This window comes from Manis pentadactyla, chromosome 7 (assembly GCF_030020395.1).
Source record: "Manis pentadactyla isolate mManPen7 chromosome 7, mManPen7.hap1, whole genome shotgun sequence".
Classification (NCBI taxonomy): domain Eukaryota; kingdom Metazoa; phylum Chordata; class Mammalia; order Pholidota; family Manidae; genus Manis; species Manis pentadactyla.
Genome location: NC_080025.1, coordinates 32,146,452 through 32,164,783, shown reverse-complemented (window position 1 = coordinate 32,164,783; position 18,332 = coordinate 32,146,452). Strand labels below are relative to the sequence as shown.

Sequence of the window (18,332 nt, the reverse complement as noted above, 5' to 3'; positions counted from 1 at the left end):
TTTGTGGTGAGAAAAGATAAGTCCATTGAAGCATGCCTATTCAAGACTGAAAACAACCAAAGTCAGAAATTCTGTGGCCATATGGTTCTGGTTTTGATACATAAAAAAGCAAACTGCAGGGCAGTAATCCAATAAGCAGCATATTAAAACATCTTCCCCACACTTATATAATTGCATTGTGTTTAAACTTTCATGTCATATATGTGGTGTGTATATATATATATGTATCATATATACAATATAATCAATACATAGAACAATGGAAACAATATATATCACATTGGAATATTACTCAGCCATAAAAAAGAATGAAATCCTGCCATTTGCAACAACACAGATGGACCTTGAGGGTATCATGTTAACTGAAATAAGTCAGACAAAAACAAATACCATAGGACCTCATATATATGCAGAATCCTAAAAAATGGTAAATAAAACTGTTATTGTACATTTGAAAGTTGCTAAAAAGAGTAGATCTTAAAGTTTCTCATGAGTAAAAAAGATCCTCTTATCATTTATGGTGACAGATGTTAACTAGACACTATGGTGTTCATTTTGCAATATATACAAATATCAAATCATTATGTTGCACATCTGAAACTAATTTAATGCTGTATGTCAATTACACCTTAATTTTTGTTTATAAAGTACTAAAAAACTTAGTGTTTTGAACAAGACTTAGGATTTATCAGTCATATGTACCTTAGTATAACTAAGCTTTCCCCAGCCCAGGTTTTGGAGGATGGGTGGAGAATGTCTGAGAATCAAGCTTTCTCTGAGAAGGAACAAAAATTCAGAAAAATGCCTACATGCAGCACATCCCTTACAATACAACTGTGCTCAGAGCGACTGCCAGGCCACACTGCCCCATTTCCAGCCAGACAAAGGGTTTATCCAATGACTGTTTCCAAGACCTTCAAAACCTCTGTCCCTCAACCCCATGTGCCAGAAGGTAAGAAAGCAAAGGACCTTTGAGACTTGTTAGTGCTCATCACTCAACTTCCTTCTTGAGGAAACAAATATGGACCATTCAGTATTGTTTTATTACATCAATACATAGTAGTAAAATGAATACATTTTTCATTTTATAGTTGATTTTCATCCTCTATCACTACTGTAGTAGTCATCAGCTAAGCTTCCCTTACACGACACACTCTTGTTTGAGTCAGATCCTATGTGTCCTGGTAGATCCTCAAAGTGAGTATGTCTCAACTAAACTAGGCATCTAACTGAGTTTCCTCTCAATGAACAGCTTCTCTATCTACTACAATGTAACAAGCCAAACCCAGCCTAGTGGTTTAAAACCACAACTATTCATCTAAGTCCGTGATTGGGCAGGTCAGCAGTTTGGACAGGGCTCAGCAGAGCTGTTCTCCCGGTCTAAATAAGGCTCCCCCGTCCTCTGCGTTTGCGGCCAGCTCTGCGGTTGGCTGGTGCTGACCGGTTTGGAGGTTTATGATGGCCTTCACTGAAATGTCCACACCTCTTCCCACACGTACTCCTATCCTCCAGTCAGCTTGCCCAGATCAGTTGCAAGAGCCCAAGAGCATCAAGAGTCTAAGGGTAATTAATAATGCACACATGTTTTTCCTGGATCTACTGGTGTATTTGTTACTGTTCCACTGGCCAAAGCAAATTGCCTAGACAAACCACGAGTCAAGCTGGGAGGATATTACCACAGGATGTGGAGATAGGAGGTGGAAACAAATTAGGGCCTTTAGTGCAATCAGTTCTCCATCACTGAAGATGTTAACTTAAATTCTCTCCTGTGTACTTCCAAGCTTCTTCTATCCTCGTCCAAACTCCCTAAACCTCCACAATACACTCCTAAGAGGTCTACTCACCCCCACCCTGGGATCTCCTGCAATCTTTTCTCCATATAACAGAATGATTTGTACGTCTTTTTTTTATTGACATATAATTGACATAAAATATCTTATTACGTTTTATGTGTACAAGGTAGTGTTCAACATGTGTGTACATTGGAACTCTTATTGTCTGTCACCACCCAAAGTTAGTATGATGCTATTGACCATATTCCCCATGCTGTATATTACATCCCCAGGACTTACTTATCTTATGACTGGAAGTCTGCACCTCCTGATCCACCTCACCCATTTAGAACCCCCCACAACCTTTCTCCCCTCTGGCAAACACCACCCTGTTCTCTTTATTTATGAGTCTGGGCTTTTTTTCGCTTTGGTTTTGTTTTTATTTTTGTTTTTGTTTTTCAGATTCTACTTTTAAGTGAATTCATGCAGTATTTGTCTCTGACTTGCTTTGTTTAGCATAAACCCTGTAGGTCTCTCCATGTTGTCACAAATGGCAAGACTTTGTTCTTTTTAATAGCTGAGTAATCGTCACTGTGATTATGTACCATTCATCTACTCATGGACACTTAGGTTGCTTCCATTATCTTGGCTATTATAAATAGTCCTGCAATGAACATAGGGGTCACAATGATTATTTAAGGCCAGATCTGATCATTTTGATCTCCTGGCTTAAAATTCTTCAATAGATTCTGATTGCACTTTAATGTAACGAACAAAGCTTCCTTAAATGGCTTTTAAAAAGAGTCTTCCACCATGCATTTCAGGTGTACCTGTTGCCCAGCGTCATTATTAATAGTGCCCCTTCACTTTCAGAAGTGCCCCAGTTTGGATGAGAAACCACGCTGTCAACCTTCACCTAAAAATCTGTGATCTGCCTCCTACTTAGTGATTCTTCTGGCCTCTTTAACCACCACACCCTGCTTTGTTCTGACCCAGCCTTGCCTGCCTGCTTTCTATGTTCCCCAAATGTTCATAAATTCTGCTCCTTTTCCCTGCAATCACCTTCCCTTACCTTTTTACCCAATTAATACCTGATGTCACTTAGGAAACACTGCTTGGAGAAATCTTCCCTCAATTCCCAGATAGGTCATCTCTCCTGAACCATCTCCCTAAGCACCAGGCCCACTCATCCGTAGCACACATCAGAGTTGCCATTTTCAACTGAGGGCAAGGACCTCGTCTGGGTCTGATTGCTCACCAGTTACCATACATCCAGAACAGGCACAAAACCCCTTACAGTGGATTACAAGGATGGATAATTATTGCATTAGAAAGTAAAAGAAATATCTGAAAATATAAACAATCTACCAGTCTAGTTTATTGACAACTCATAATATTGTTTTCCAGAGAATTTTTAAATCACATTGAATTAAAATTGGAAAGCAACAGGTGATTGTTGAAGTGCAGAGGAGGAAACGACCCAGGAATGCTTAGTCACTTACACAAGATCTCTCAGCCTTTCCTGAAGTCCAAGTGAAATGCAAACAGGACTAGAGGCTTTCTGTTTTATTTCTGGGTGACAGCACGTGCACTGAGAAGAGTTAGAATCCCTCCCAGGCTCAGATATCCTTTGGTTACATGTAACTTTACTTCTGCCTTTGTAGCACTCCGTTTCTTTCTTTTCCTCCCCCCTTCTGCTTCCTTTTTTTCTCTCTTTTTCCATTAGCTATGAAAGCAGAGAATTGCTGTCCAGGACAGTATGTCACAATACACCCCCAAAAAACCCATAAAAATGCAAAGTCTGTATAGAAAGAGGAATGGGCCAGAGAGACATACTACATGCCCTTATTTCTTGGTGTTTGGGAAATTTCAGGTCATAATTCCATTTGAATGTCCCCATCCCCATCACAAGCATGGGTATAATGGATAATGAGAAATCAAAGTAACTAGTTTGTCAGTTCTAGGATGTGACATCATGGCCATTCATTTCTGGGGTTGCTAATGCCAACCAGTGACCTTCTAGGATTATGTACAGCTGAAATGTGAAGAGGAAATTTAATAAGGAAAGGTCAACCATCACTCAATGCACCAATGAAACAAGATTTTTTTCTTCTACAATAAAATCTCAAAAATTTTTTTAAAGCCAACATTGTATCTTATGATACATATTGAGTGCTTATAGCCCAAACGATAATGACTATTTAAATTATATGGAGAATAATATTTGCAGAGCTCTTGAGTACTGAAGTCCTAGACATTCCCTTAAAGGTCAGCTATAAAACCGAGTTAATAACTTTGAAGAAAAACACCTTTTTCCATCAGGAATTCACAATAAAAATAATCTTTCCAACACAATTTCCCTTTTAACTATGCTTGGCAAAAAGACAAGCCTAATAGACAAATTATACATGATTACAAACAAGACTGTTTGGCTATTTGGTGTCATGGATCAAGAGCAACGGTTCCTGTTGCAAGCATGTAATGGCCCCATACGATGCTCACTCACACGTGCTTCTGAGAAGAGTTTCGATGGGGCTGCAAGAATGACACGCTGCAACGGCCACACTTTTAGTAGCTATTAAAGTTGCCATGCCACGACTGAACACCACCACCTGGGAGCGCAAGGGAGGAAAGAAAGCAAAACGCAATGCACGCAGTTGAGGGGTGTGCAACCATCTCCTGGAATGGTTCCAAATATCTAAATCTCTCCTGCCTAGATGTAAATATTGGGCTGGATAACGGCCAAGTAATGACAAGACGTAAGTGTAGCTCAATGTGCTAACGCCAACACCATATTTTTCACTCTTTCTACTAGCTTAGGTTCTTTAAAACAAGAATGTCATTGAATACTAATATTCTCTCTCAATTTCTCTAGTTCCTTGGCAATTACTTAGGGCTTCTACCAAAAACGTGTCTCTCAGCAGCATTCAATTCTGGAATGTAGACTGTTGAATTTCTCCACGACCTCATTCCACTCAGTCTGCTGTGTGTTGCCCCCTGTCAAACCAGGCATCAGAAAGCTGTTCACCATCATCTACTCTTTTAGAAAAGAGAAAGAAGTAATGCTTGGTGAGCTGTTATTCCTCACCAGACTCTCTACTTTATGTTTGCATTATTGCATTTATTCTCTGCAGGAGTCATGGAATGTATGGCATGTTGCCATCATTTTTCAGATGACAATATTAGCATAGAAAAGTTGAGGAACTTGATGAAGGTCACCCTGCTACCAGGAGTGGGAGGCCAGATTCAATCCCAGGGCAGCTCCCGAAGGCTACGTCCTTTCCTTGGCATTACACTGAGCTGAGTGGCCCCACAGTATCCAATCCCCCGGATTTTCAAGACATCTATGAGGATATCAATCTGCAGTAAGGACCTGAGTCAAAAAGAACATGGTTAGGATGATCCTGTGAACATTGCCCCATCCCACTGCAGACTCAGAGAGGAAGAATTCCTTAGCCACACCTGTAAAGAATGTTCTAGAAAAAAGGTTCTAGTAGTAGATGGTGCTCATTTTGATCCTCGTATGCTTCTATTGCTCTCTGGCCTTCTTTGTCTCATTTATAAAATGGGCACAATAATGCTTACAGGGGAAAATTTCCTAAGAAGTAGATGAAATCACACAGAGCTTGCAGGGCTGTCTATATACAGGGCAGGCACACAAGAAAGGTCCACTGGGTCCAAGTGCAAAAAGACATTTTACTGCAAATGAGTACAACTCAGTGCATTGGCCCTATTTTTCAAACGTATTTTTGCAAAGCTTCCTGGGGTTTATCAGGAGACATTCATCATTGTCTCAGTGTTACCTGTGCTGAATGAATCCAGGTCACATGAAGTTAAAAATTTATCTTGTAGTCTAATGTCACAACCCTTGGTTGGTTCTAAGGCAAGAAGAAAAAATACATATATTCCTAAAAGAACACATCAACCTAAGCAAAGCCAAAGTCACAAGGCAGAATGTCATGAAGGAAACAGACTTCTTTGTTCTGCAAGAATAATATTCTGAGCATAAGGAATACCCAGAGGTTACCCAGTAGAAATAGACTGGGCACCTGGGGTCACCTAATGGGAAGTCAGCAGGCATGATTTATGGCAGGGCTGTATGACGGTAAAGACTCCTGGTGCTGAGTAGGACAAAGGCAGGGAGGGAGGCAGGACTTTCTCCCACCCCTCCCTGCAGCCGTGGAAGAGATGAAGGTACACTGTCCCAGACACATAAGGGAAAGAAATTAAATTAACAGTGGGTGATAAGATTTTTCAGGAAAGAGTTGAGATTTAAGAGGAAAGCAATATTTTGTGAGATTCTAGCATGCTAATCAAAGAAATCTATTCAGGAAAAAAAGTTCAGACAGGACAGATATGCCTGAGAAGAGATACCTGCAAAGAGGACACACAGCAGAAAGGTTAGAGAAGCTGGACAACTGAGCTGGCACATGCTGGTGAGTCATCAAACTGTGCCTAACACAGCTGTGTGCCCCTGAGAGCACCCCACCCCAACCCCCAAAAGGAAAAGCCAACGTATGAACTGACCTTGCAGAGCTGAAATTAGAGGAGTCTGGGGTCACCAGAATGTTCTTCTTCAATTACCCTAAACAAAAACCCATTTTGATTCATTTTCAAGGGCCCACCTAGTGTGCAAAGTGGAAGACACCTGCCAAGGAATGTGCATTTCGTCTTCCATGTCTTAAGGTCATCTAATAGGGTGAGCTGCCTCTTCTCCCTGGAGGCAGTGGCAACACGTCCTCCAAAGGAGAACTTCCGGGCCCTCAGATTCCTTTTCCTTATGGCTGAGAGAGGGTTGGGATCTGGGAAGCACATATACCTCTGGGAGCTGTTCATTAACTCCTGCATAAACAGTCTTGATTTGTGGCAAAGTAGGGTCAAGCCTCAAGGACAGACAGGTGATGGCTAGGACCAGAGGCAGCCAGGGAGAAGACGGGAAGTAAGAGGGCAGGTTGGCCAGGGGAGGGCTGTTTCAGACAGCAAAGACGGAGACGGAACGGTTGGTCCCCACTGGAAGCAACTGCTGGAGTGAGCAACATTTGCTCTAAAAACACACCCTCCAAATGCCTGCCTCTCCCTCTCCTCAGGCTTTTCCTAGTTGGAGATGACCCACAGGGGACCCCGGACCTGGTGAAGATTCTTATAGCAACAGTGTCCATAACCCTCAGGTTTTTTGAACAAACCTAGTTTCACAAAATATTCTTCTGACAAAGGCTCATCGATAGGCATATGACTAAATGATGGTTTCACGTTAATGCTCTGCAAGACTTCCTACACAAATGATCATTTTTTATCAAAACTATTTTTAAATCATAATTGTTTTAAAGGAAAAAAACAGTAGGACAGTATCTTATTATGAAAATATGATGGTCATTTATGGAGTCCCTCTGTGGGAAGTGCTGAGCACACAAAGAAGAGTAAGGTAAGGCCCCTTCCCTCACAGTCTGAAAGTGTGGGTCCTACCATCTCTGCCTTTTAAGTTAAGGAAGAACAGGATGGACCCTCTGAGAGTCACTGGGCCTGCGACCCAAGGCCACATCTGAGCTGTTTCAACCCTTTAAGTAACCCTCGCCCTCCTGCTGCAAGCGTATTTTCTGACCACTGGAAACCTCTGCGTCCCTCTCCAGAAGCCCTCTGGGCAACTCCCTGCTGCCTCGATCCAGGACCCCAGAGCTCTGATTCTGACCTCTCCCCGCGCGCCTCACCGGGTGACTGCCTTAAACTCATCCATACTGTCCTGGCTTTGGACACCAGCGCAGCTCTACCTCTAGCCGGTGCCTCTGTGGGATCCGCCTCCTGGGCTGGCCCTGGCTTGGCCTCACCCTCCAGCAGAGAAGTAGAGAGGCTTGACGGGGGAAGACGCTTTGGGGACAAAAGCCCACCAGTCCTTTCTCCCTTGCTGCCCCCTCCTCCGTGGCTGGAGGCAAATCCATCCTTACATGACTTCAGTCTTGCTCGGCCTGGATGGACAGGGAACACCCCGGAGACAGGGCTTTCCTCGGCCTTCCCTGACTCTTGGATCTTCTTGCTCTCCTCTTTCCGCCCATCCATTCTCTGCATCTCACATCACCACCTGCTTCTCTCTCTGAAGAAGCCACACCAGCTTTCTTTTTATCCTTCAGGTGTGCCTTGGGATTTTTGTCCTCTAACCGTGCTGTTCCCTCTGCCTGGAATTCTCTTGTGTCCGCTCTCTGCTTTGCTAGTTGACCCTCACTCACCTTTCAGACCCAGCTGAAGCATCCCCCATTCAAGGAAGCCTTCCTTGACCCCAAAGACCTTTCTATACTTTTCTATTATGTTCCTTTGTTTATATATATTTGTATTCATTTTTTAAATTAATGTCCATTTCCCCCACTATTATCCTGTAAACTCCATTAAGAGAAACTGTATCTGTTTTTCTCACCATTAAATTCTCAGCAATCAACACTGTACCTGACTGACAGGCAGTCAATTCATATTTCTTAAACAAAAGAATAAATGAGTAAAGAATAGACAGTAAAACAGAGCTCAGGTCCTAGAGCCAAACTGTATTGTGTTTCAGTCGTGGTTGCATCACTTACAAGGTGTATGATTTTGTGTAAGATACTTGACCAGGCTCTGTGTTCACACTTTTTTCAATGAAGGCAATACAGGTTTCTCCTTGTACTGGTAAAGTTCACATGAAATTTCAACCAAGTACCTAGCATAGGGCCTGACACAAAAATAGGGCTTAGTAAGCAACCTGCTCCCAAAAGCCTATATGCAGAGTCACCCATTTACAGAGTTCAGGAGGGAGGCCATGGGGCTTTGGTCATCAAAGGCCCATGACACTATCTCCATTGCTAAAAAAAATTACCTTCATAGCTGTCTTTTTGGGGCATCCTTCTTTCTTCTCTTTTGGGTCAGATTCTAGATAGCAATAATAACTATGATATATATTTCAGAATAAATGAGTTTCAGAACCAGAGTCCCAGGCTAGAGACCAGCGTCAGGTGCAGAGGGTCCCGGACTGAGGCAGCGCCACAGGGCACGTTCCTGCCAGTGGGAGGCCTGCTGTTTTCCACTGAAATTATTACCTGTGTATCTGTATACCAAAAGTTTTTATTCCACTTTTGGGTACAGTTTGGAGAGGAAATATGGGGCTTTCCATGACATGTCATTGATGTGTAGTGACAAGAAAGAATATTTTAAATCAGGGCTGCCTTGGGAAATTGAGGAGCTTTTGGTTACCAGAAGCTGGCTTTGATGTATAGACAACATAAGAAACGAACCGTCCTCATTGTTTACACAGCGTTGCAAGCTTCAAAGTCTTACAACCTGTTCATAATCACGAATTTCCAACTACCTGTGCTAAGAGAAAAAAGCTAAATAGCAAAAATGCCAATTCTCAGGGGTTCAGAATAATACTTTTGGGGCAAAAGCTTCAACCTGCTGGCCACTAATAAACTCAAACTCAAAAAGGAACAGATTGCAAAGCAGCTTTAAAGTCTGAAATGTCCTAAAAGGATCATTCCCGTGAGAAGGGACGCACAACAAGAGGAGTGACAACACGCCCAAAATTGCCCACTTCACACAGTGCGAGCCAACGTTTTCCATATAAAGAAGAGCCCTAGACAGTATGAAAAAGATGGAGTGTGGCTTTGTTCCAAGAAGACCTTGTCAATGGACATCAAAACTTGAATTTCCTCTAATCTTCACATCACGATATGTTATTCTTCTTTTGATTGCTTTGCAAACATTCAATGACGTGAAAACCATTCTCAGCTTGCAGACCATACGAAAACAGGCAATGGCTGCATTTGACCAGTGGCTGTTTTCTGACTCCTGACTTAAGACACATAAATACTAACTCATGCCTATCGATTTCCTAATTGCTATTCAGGTCTTCTAGATGTGAACAGCGGGCCTGCCCCTAACTGGACTGCAGAGACTGTATATTGCAACGTAGAGACCAAAGAATGAGACCAATACACCAAGAATACAAAAATCCATGAAAGAACACTTAACACACTTGACAGTTTCTCATGCAGCCTCACCAATGGGAAGCTTCCATATGAGACCCTTAAAACGCGGAGAGGTAGGCAGGGCAGCATTTATACATCCTGGTTATAACCATGGCCATTAAGGTTTAGAAAGTCCAAAACAAAGTTCTAAAAATGTACAGTAATAAGTACAGAGCCAGAGACAGCAACTCCGCTTCTAGCTCTAAAGGCACTGCTGGAAGCCAAAACACACAGCATTTGTGGGTAATTGCACGTCTCTTCAAGAAGTCACCTTGAATTCGGCCACAGACTGCGCAACACAAGAGGTTTGTAGACGTGTCCACCATCAAAATCTTTGTCTCCACTGCTATGTGGGGTGAGTACTGTCCCCTCAAAATTCATGTCCACCTTGCATAGTGACCTTATTTGGAAAGAGGGTCTCTGCATGAGGCCATACTGGATTGCAGAGGGCCCTGAAACCAATGACTGCTGTCCTTATAAGAAGAGGTGAGATCACAGAGAGACACACAAGGAAGGCCAGGTGAAGACAGAGGTAGATTGGTGCCACATGGCTGCGTGGCTGCGTGGCTGCGTGGCTGCGTGGCTGCATGGCTGCAGGCCACAGTGAGCCGGGGCCCACCAGGGCCCATCAGCAGCTAGGAGAGAAGTGTGGGACCGATTTGCAATCTCAGCCCCAGAGGTTGGCTTTCTTTGATTTCATGCACACTTTGATTTCATGCACACTTTGATTTCAGACTTGGAACTCCAGAACTGTGAGAAAATTAATTTCTTGTTATTTTAAGCCACCCAGTTTGTAGTAATTTGTCACAGCAGCCCATGGAGATGAACACAGCTACCCACTAGCACTTTATATTTCAGAAATACCTTTGGCATTTGTTTCCCTAAAGACATTGCTCCTGCTGTTGACTCTATAAGCAGAACAGACGAAGTTCCTCCCTCCTCCTGAGGCTCGCCCAGCGCCGTCCTTCTCTATCAGCTCAGTGTCACTTCCCCCACAAACCTCTAATGCTAGCAGGAGGGGCTGGGGACCCCTCCATTGTGCCCAGATGGGGCCCCGGGCACCTGCCTACCACACCTACCTCCCTGCAGTGAATGACATGAGTTCACATTGGGCCCGCACCCCCACTGGATCCTACTGGGGAGTGTCCCATGTCTTTGTACTCCCAGCACTCAGTAGATGTTGGTGACCTGTCTCAGGAGGCGATGTGGGGAGCTAGCCTGCAGTCCCAGAGGAAATTCCTGTTTGTTTGCTGTTTCCCCAGCCTTGTCTCTGCCACACTTACTGGCTGTGTGACCAGAGCCGAGTGACCTAGACTCTCTATTTCAGTTCACCTCCCTGTGAAGGGGGATAAGGTCAGTTCCTAACCTCTGCAGGAATGAGTCAATGTCCCCATGGGTAAATTGTTTAGAATTTCAGCAGAGGCACTTGACAAGTGGCAGCTGCTGTAATTCCTCTGCCCCAGAACCCCAGTGCTCTCTGGCTCTGGACTCAGCAAAGGCTGCAAATGCTTAAAAAAAAGATAACAATTTCAAGATATGTTTAAGGAGCCTAGAAAGAGGATTTAGGGAGCAGGGAGGGACTTCATCTCAGGCCTGACCGATCCAGGTAAGTCACAGCACTTCTCTCGGCCCAGTTTTCACCTGTGTAGTCAGAGGGCCTGGACCAGATGCCATCCTTGCAACCCAGAACCCATATGTTTTGGGGCCTGTGACAGTGACGTTGGCGAGTCTCCAGCCCTGCTAACACTGCAGACCTGGGGGTGTCCTATAAATATTCAGGAGTTGTAAGCCTGATCACATTAACCAAACGTCAAGGTTCTCTAGTTAGAAGGAATTCCATGAACTCCCTGTAAAAATGCTATTTACTTACTCTTGACCACCAATTTTTCTTGGCAGTTACTTATCTTCCCAGAATAAAAATAAAACTCAAGCCAAATCACCTTTTTACTTAAAGGTGCCGCATTCCAAAAAGAGATTTTTTTTCCCCAAAGCATGTGATCCACAGGTGAAAAGATAATAAAAGGGGCCATTGGTGAAAAAAGGAGACTCTCAATGGACTCAATATTCTCTCAAGTCCTTTTTGGCTCTAATGCTCCCAGGATTACAGAAAAATTTCTCTAAGGCAATCAACTATAACAATTTATTTTGCATTTAATTTTACTCTGGGGCCTCAAGGGCAAAATGTCTTGCGCTAACATTTCAGGGGAAAAAAAATCGCAGACAATCCAAATGGCAGGCTAAAGAGTAAAGCATGTAAGAGGGGAATTCAAAAAGCTGGAAACACTAGCACAGGAAACAAATGAATTTTCGTTTTCCAAAAACCAACCTCAAAAAGGTCAAATGGCCTGGAGTAGAAACAGCAATAGACATGGGCAAGAATGGGGACCTCTGCTCACACGTGCGTAAATGCGGAGCTACTGCGCACCCCCTGGGGGGTGGAGGGGAGCGAGGCTGCCATTTCTCAGCCCCACAAATTCTGGGTACCTGATTGGGCCCAAGGGTCACATGCAGTCAGATGTGTGAATCAGCAACAAGTTTCCTCTGTTTTCAGAAGCCGCTCACTTTGTTGGGTGTTCAGAGCGGTCGGGGACCTGTTCTTAAACAGGTGACACTGGAATGCACACCTGTCATGGCCCCTGGAGGTAGGGCAGGGGGCAGGGGGCAGAAACAGAGAGGCAAGTGGGGCCAAGTGTTGCAACCTTCCAAGAACGCAGGGGTGCAGAGAGAATCGCTAATAAGGAGGCTTGCCGAAAGCGCTTTGAAAACAAAGCGCCGAATAAATGAGACAGCTCCGTTGGGCCTTATGATAAACCTGTACATCCGATGTCATTTTTATCTCCATTTTACAGCCCTGTGAAATAAACAAAGACCCAGCAAACAGAACATGAAAGGCTACTGCCTCAGTGCTCCCTGCAGCAAGGGAGTTGGCCACCATCACTTGCCTTTGGAGGAGACTCACAGGCACACAGAAAAGTGAGGAAGATTTATAGTGGGGAAAAAAAGGGAGCTTCGGGAAATGCCCAGATGGGAGGCTGCTGGTGTGAGGAACCTATAGAGGGCAAACTAGAAGCAGGCATCCTAGGTGATCGGTTAGGGCTGCACATTTGGCTTCCTCTGGTTGGTCCTAAATTGGAAGCAGGGACGAAAGTTAGGGAAGCTGCCAACTCTTAGTCAAGTCCTGGCCATGTGGGGCCTATTGTCAGGACAGTCGCTTGGCTTCCTGACTCATTACAAGAGGTTGCGTTTTGACGGTAATAGTGTGTCTCAGGCAGGCTTCCCGGGCTGGTCGCTGTACATTAAATGGGCTGGTTTCCTGGACTGTTACTGCAGGCTGTGGGATAAAGTTCTATCTTTATATATGGCCTGGCCATTGTGCATTTATATATTGTCTCTCAACCCTTAGGTATGAGTCTGTATAAAAGAAAGTTGGCCAAATAATTACCAACATCGACTCTTAGAGCCCTGGAGGACTGGGGGTGTCTTTCGGGCTGCATGCAATATATCAAAACACCTCATAAAAATGATATATTCACCTTTGAAATGTACACATGGCCTAATAAAAGCATCAACCATCTCTTTCAAAAAGTAAGGCCATTATGTTACTTTCATCTTCACTGATTTTATGATTATAAAGAAGTTACAGAAAAGAATTCCGTAAATAAATCATTGGTGGGTCAACATTTTCAAAACTCAGGATACACCAGAGGAAAAAGATCTCAAAGGGATCTTTGGTAACAAATCCTCACCAATGCTTACTGCTCCAAAATCCAAACATCGTCCCCTCCATAAACTGTCCCCAAGGTTACGGGCAGAACCGCAGAACCGGAGCCCCACTGAGGTCAACCATGCATGGGTCTAACCAGAGAAGCAATCAGCTTGAGTCCTCCCGTAGCACCAGCTTGAGTCCCAGGGCCTCTTGGCTGTTTACTTGATGGAACCTCCCTAGGAGCTCAGATAAAGTGCCACGTTCATGATTAGAATTTGAATGGGCAGAAGATAACCTGTGCTCAAAGACATCAGTGTCAAATGTCCATAAAGCCTATTTTCTCTAGCGACCTGGATAGACCACTAAGTGGCTACTGAATGAAGGAATAGAGGCCACCACCGCAGGGGGGAAAAAAAAAGCAAATTATGTTCCCTTGCTAATAGATACCTAATGGAAATAGGGACTCCAGTGTAGCTACAGAGTTCAAGATTACATAAAAGCTAGCAGAGGGCTACTCTCCTGTGGCTCAGAAAATTCTTTTGATAGAAATACACCTAAGAACGGGCCTACCCCCCTTCCTCAGCCCCACCACCTCCACCTGGTACAATCCATGCAAGCCCAGAGCCCCTGGCTCAGATGCTGACACCTCCCCTAACCAATCGCCCTGCCATGAATCACTTCCCTGTGTCCCCATGGGACTCTGGGCAGAATGCTAAATAAACACCTACACTGCAGGATTATAGCTATTTTTTATACATGTTCATTCCACATGCTATGAGTTTCTTTAAGGCAAATCTGTGTCTTATTGATCTGTTTCCTCAGTGCCTGGCATGTAACAGCGCACTGCCCGAAAGCCAAGTAAGGGAAGGATGGCTCTTCTAGCCCTCTGGAGTAAACAGGTTCAGAGAGACCAACTATTTGCCCACAGTCACAAAGCCCAGAGCTGATAGCCATTGCCGCTTCTTAGCAGTTTGCAAAGTTTTCACATATTTTCCCTCCAATAAGCTCTGAATGCTGCTCCACTAAGGTGGCAAGGAAAAGTCCACAGGGCTCCAGATCTGTCTGTGGATGTAGAGCTCATTCTGTGAGGCTAAGAGGCATGTTCGGGATTTGTTAACAGCACCAGCCCGGATGCTCATCACCTTTGCTCAGAAGCAACTCCCTCGCTCTCTTTTTCTCCTGTGAAGAATACACAAGTACGGTTTTTGTCAGGTTTCTTCAGTGATCACATATTAATTTTTAAAAAGAAAAGAAGACTGGCATCTATATGCAATGGAAGGAACACAGGGTCACAACCTCAGGGATAGCATGGCGAATAAATTCTCTGCCTGCAGCCTCCTCAGAACTCCAAGGATGAGGAATTTCTGTGTGCCTGCAGGGTTTCTCCTAGAGGGGCCCTGTAATGAATGGATATGAATAGTCTACTCATTAGAAAACATAACCCCGTCTGGGAGGAATATTTCTTTCATCAGTCTTTGCTTTGGCCTGACTAAAGACAACCCTTTACTCTGACTTTACACCCCCAAGCAACTTTCTAATTATCATTTGTCTTCCCAAGTAAATGTTCCCTCACAGAGGAAAGAGCCAGTCAAAAACCCTGACTATGTTTATCTGCAAGATGTGCACAGTCTCCAGTATAAATGAGCAAACCGGTGCTCTGTCTTACACACCCAAGGAAAGCCACAAGGTGTAAAAAGCCATGTCTCTGATATTGCTCACAAGTTTACCACTTAGGCCGTGTCTTCCTGCTCTTTGTCTTCCAGTGATTCTGCCCCCTCAGCCAGCCACTCTCTGTGCCAGCCTCTTTGTGCATTTTTTCTCTGTGTGGTCCCAGCTCAGTGTCACCAAAGTGTCCTTCAAGGCCACACTGGCACATTTTGGCAGGAAGAAGAAAAAAGACTGGCTTATATGTAATAGTTTCTATGATATTGAATGAGAACTCTTTCTGTTCAGCTTTCCCACTCAGCTCAACATGATGACAATTCCAAGGCCCACGAAGTTCTCAGCAAACAGAACAGATTGGCCAAGAATATCGCATGTGCCAGATACTCACATTTTCTGACCGCAGTCTCTTGGCAGGACAACCTCCATCCCTGGGGTGAAGCATGTAATAGAGTCGGACTTTGCTTGCATGTTTTCGACTCTGGGAAGGAAAAGCAGAAGCACATACCATGAGATGGCATTTTAAATCCTTGGAAAAAGAGCCAGAGATTGCAAAGGCCAAGAAGTATTTCATTAAACCCGGGGAGTTCTATGGGATGAAGTCGCAGCTGTTTTTACTGATTTGCCCAAGGTCCTAAAGCCAGTATAAATTCAAGGTCAGAAAACACAGTTAATGAAGAAAGGTAAAAGCATTGGGATCTTTTAGCCTGGAGTGAATGATATAGTTAATTGTCCTCAAAATAAGAACAGGTCAGCAGAGGCAGTAATTCAAGGATCACCCACAGTGAAAGCTAGGTCCCCTGCCTCATCCCTCACACCGCTGCCCTGCCCTAAGGACCTGGAAAGATGCCCCCTGGGAGTCAGGCGCACAGCACCTCCCAGGGAAGCCTTTCCTCCAGTGCTCGCACACCTGAGCCTCATTAATAAGCTTTTCTAAGGCATTTTCCAAAGTCAGCTGTCAGGAACAAAGAAAAGATACTGTATGCAGGTCTGAGGATGGGTCACAGCCCGAGCTACACACAAGCAGACAGATGCAGCAGAACAAATACAGCCCCACCTCCTGCAGGACGAGCAGGACTTTCTGTCCATTTCTGCCTATATGGACTAGGCTGTGCCCAGCACAGAGAAACTGACTGCTTCCTAGTTCCATCTTCCCTCCACTTCTCTGCTCGACCAAGAGCTCACCTGAACACCCCTCACCTCAAGGACCACTGCAGTTCTAACTTCCAGGCTGCAGCCTGAGCAGGGTGGCAGAGTGGAATATGCACCAAAAAATAGAAGTTCAAAACCCAGTTCTACTGCTTTCTAGCTGTGTGATATCAAGCAAGTCCCTTCCTCCAGTTTGCTTATAGCCAAACTGATTCTTATTTTCTCTGTGTACAAAATGAACGTAGTAACATTTATTAGCGTTGCCAAGAGAATCAAATAAGTCAGTGCATATGGAAAATTGCAATGCCTGTAATACTAACCACCTCTCACTGCTCACTGCACCGGTCCTGAGCTCTGTTTCTGCCATGGTCTCTGTAATGTGCGTGCTCCCTGAATCCAGCACTACCAAATCCCGGTCTCCTACCCGCTTCCTTTGCTCACAGATTACTTCCTTCTTTTCCATGCCTCACTCTACTTTGCTTTTATTTATGGTTCGGTTCTAGCCGATCTCCTGGATGATGGTTTGCCTTCATGGATTAGCCGCAAAAGCAAAGCGATTTTCAGAGAACACACAGCAAATGGCATCTTGTTTGCAGGATACACTGTAAATCCTTTCTGTCTGGTTTTCCTCATTTATTACTTTTTAATTCCTTAATTGGGCCTAGAGCAAGAAAACTGCTCTTCTAAACAGTCCTTGAGTGCTTTTAAGGCCTTTAAATGAGTTTAAAAGCGCTAATAGAACATGGGAAATATTACACACATGTTCAAGTACTGAAGCATGGTCTTGAAATGTATTCGCAGCCCTTTTGAAGTGGCACAGTGAGTTCTAATCAAGGGCTCAAGGGAGCTCTGCCTGGAAGGCTGGTAGGACAGAGAACGTGAGACCTGTGTGGACCTACGTCAGACAATTTCAACATCATTGCTCAGCTTCTGCTTGTTTTTGAAAAAAATGCAGTGCAGACTGGCATTTTCCTTTTAGCAGCATTAAATATGTTGATTACCAAAGTCTATATACATTTTCTACAGTTGTATTGGTTTTTATGGAGGAAAGGGGCAATGGAGAGATTAGGAACATGGCTACAGTCAAAAAATAGGAAAGAATATTTAAACACCCGCGAGATGCTGAATGTGGCCACAGAGCCTGGGCTGGGACAGCACAACATGCAGGGAGTTGGTGCAATGACAGAGGGGTGACAGGGTGCGCTCATATGTGGCTGCAGTGGGCTTTCAGCCTTGCATGGGCTCTCAGAGAAGAGTTTGTTGGCACAGTTTCTGCACCAACCACCTCCTCAAATCTCAGGATCCCACGAGAACAAAGTCATGGCAAAATTGGAAATTTCATAATGTGGTCGGTTTTGTGGGGGTGGTTTTCTTTTCTAAAATATTACGTTTCTTGCAACAAGACCCTCTCCAGAAAAGGCAGAGTTCACTGGGTTATTAAATTGCAGTTCGACAAAACTAGCAAGAACCCATCAGCAGAAAAGAAAAGGGAAGTCAGTGATAAGCTCTGCCGTGAAGCCATTAGCGCTGAGAGAGGCTGGGATTTCAGGCCGATTGATGATTGTGTTCATTAAGGGCCTGTTTTTCTCCTTCAGCTACTCCAGCCTCCAGTTCTGACAGAAGAAGGACTGACCACCCCATAGGTAATGGCTTTGCCCTCGTGTTTGGGTGAAGAAAAACAGCTTTGGCACCTGCCCCCGGATCTGGAATGGTGGCAGAGCGCTGTAGTTCCTCAGGTAGCTGCTTCCTCGTTCCTGGCCACCTGGGCTCTCTCCTGCTGCCTTTCCCAGGCACCTAGGCAGGATCCACTGCCTTCCCCAGCCACAAACCAACCCCGACTTCCAGCAGGAAGGAAACCCTGAAGACAGGCCCCTCCCCTGTTGGTCTGATTCACACCCAGGGTCCCTTCCAAATGCTACTGGCTGACAACAGGAAAGAGGCTCCGGCAGAACGTGCCTGGGGGCTCTACCACCTGCCCTGCCTCAGCCTGGGGCCCTTCAGCAGTGAGATGCAGCTCTGCTGGGGGGTCCATGCCTTTCTCCCTGGCACAGTCACCTCTTT

The 18,332-nt window shown here is 44.6% G+C and overlaps 1 protein-coding gene across 3 annotated transcripts in view; it reads right to left on the bottom strand.

The window, feature by feature from the left end:
- Positions 1 to 18,332, bottom strand: part of ZMAT4 (zinc finger matrin-type 4) — a 335,038-nt gene that overhangs the window by 204,789 nt on the left and 111,917 nt on the right. For all 3 annotated transcript variants that reach the window (XM_036877507.2, XM_036877505.2, XM_036877506.2), the window contains exon 3: positions 15,514 to 15,603. In XM_036877507.2, coding sequence (XP_036733402.1) covers positions 15,514 to 15,603 — 90 coding nt within the window. The remainder of the gene's footprint in view (positions 1 to 15,513; positions 15,604 to 18,332) is intronic.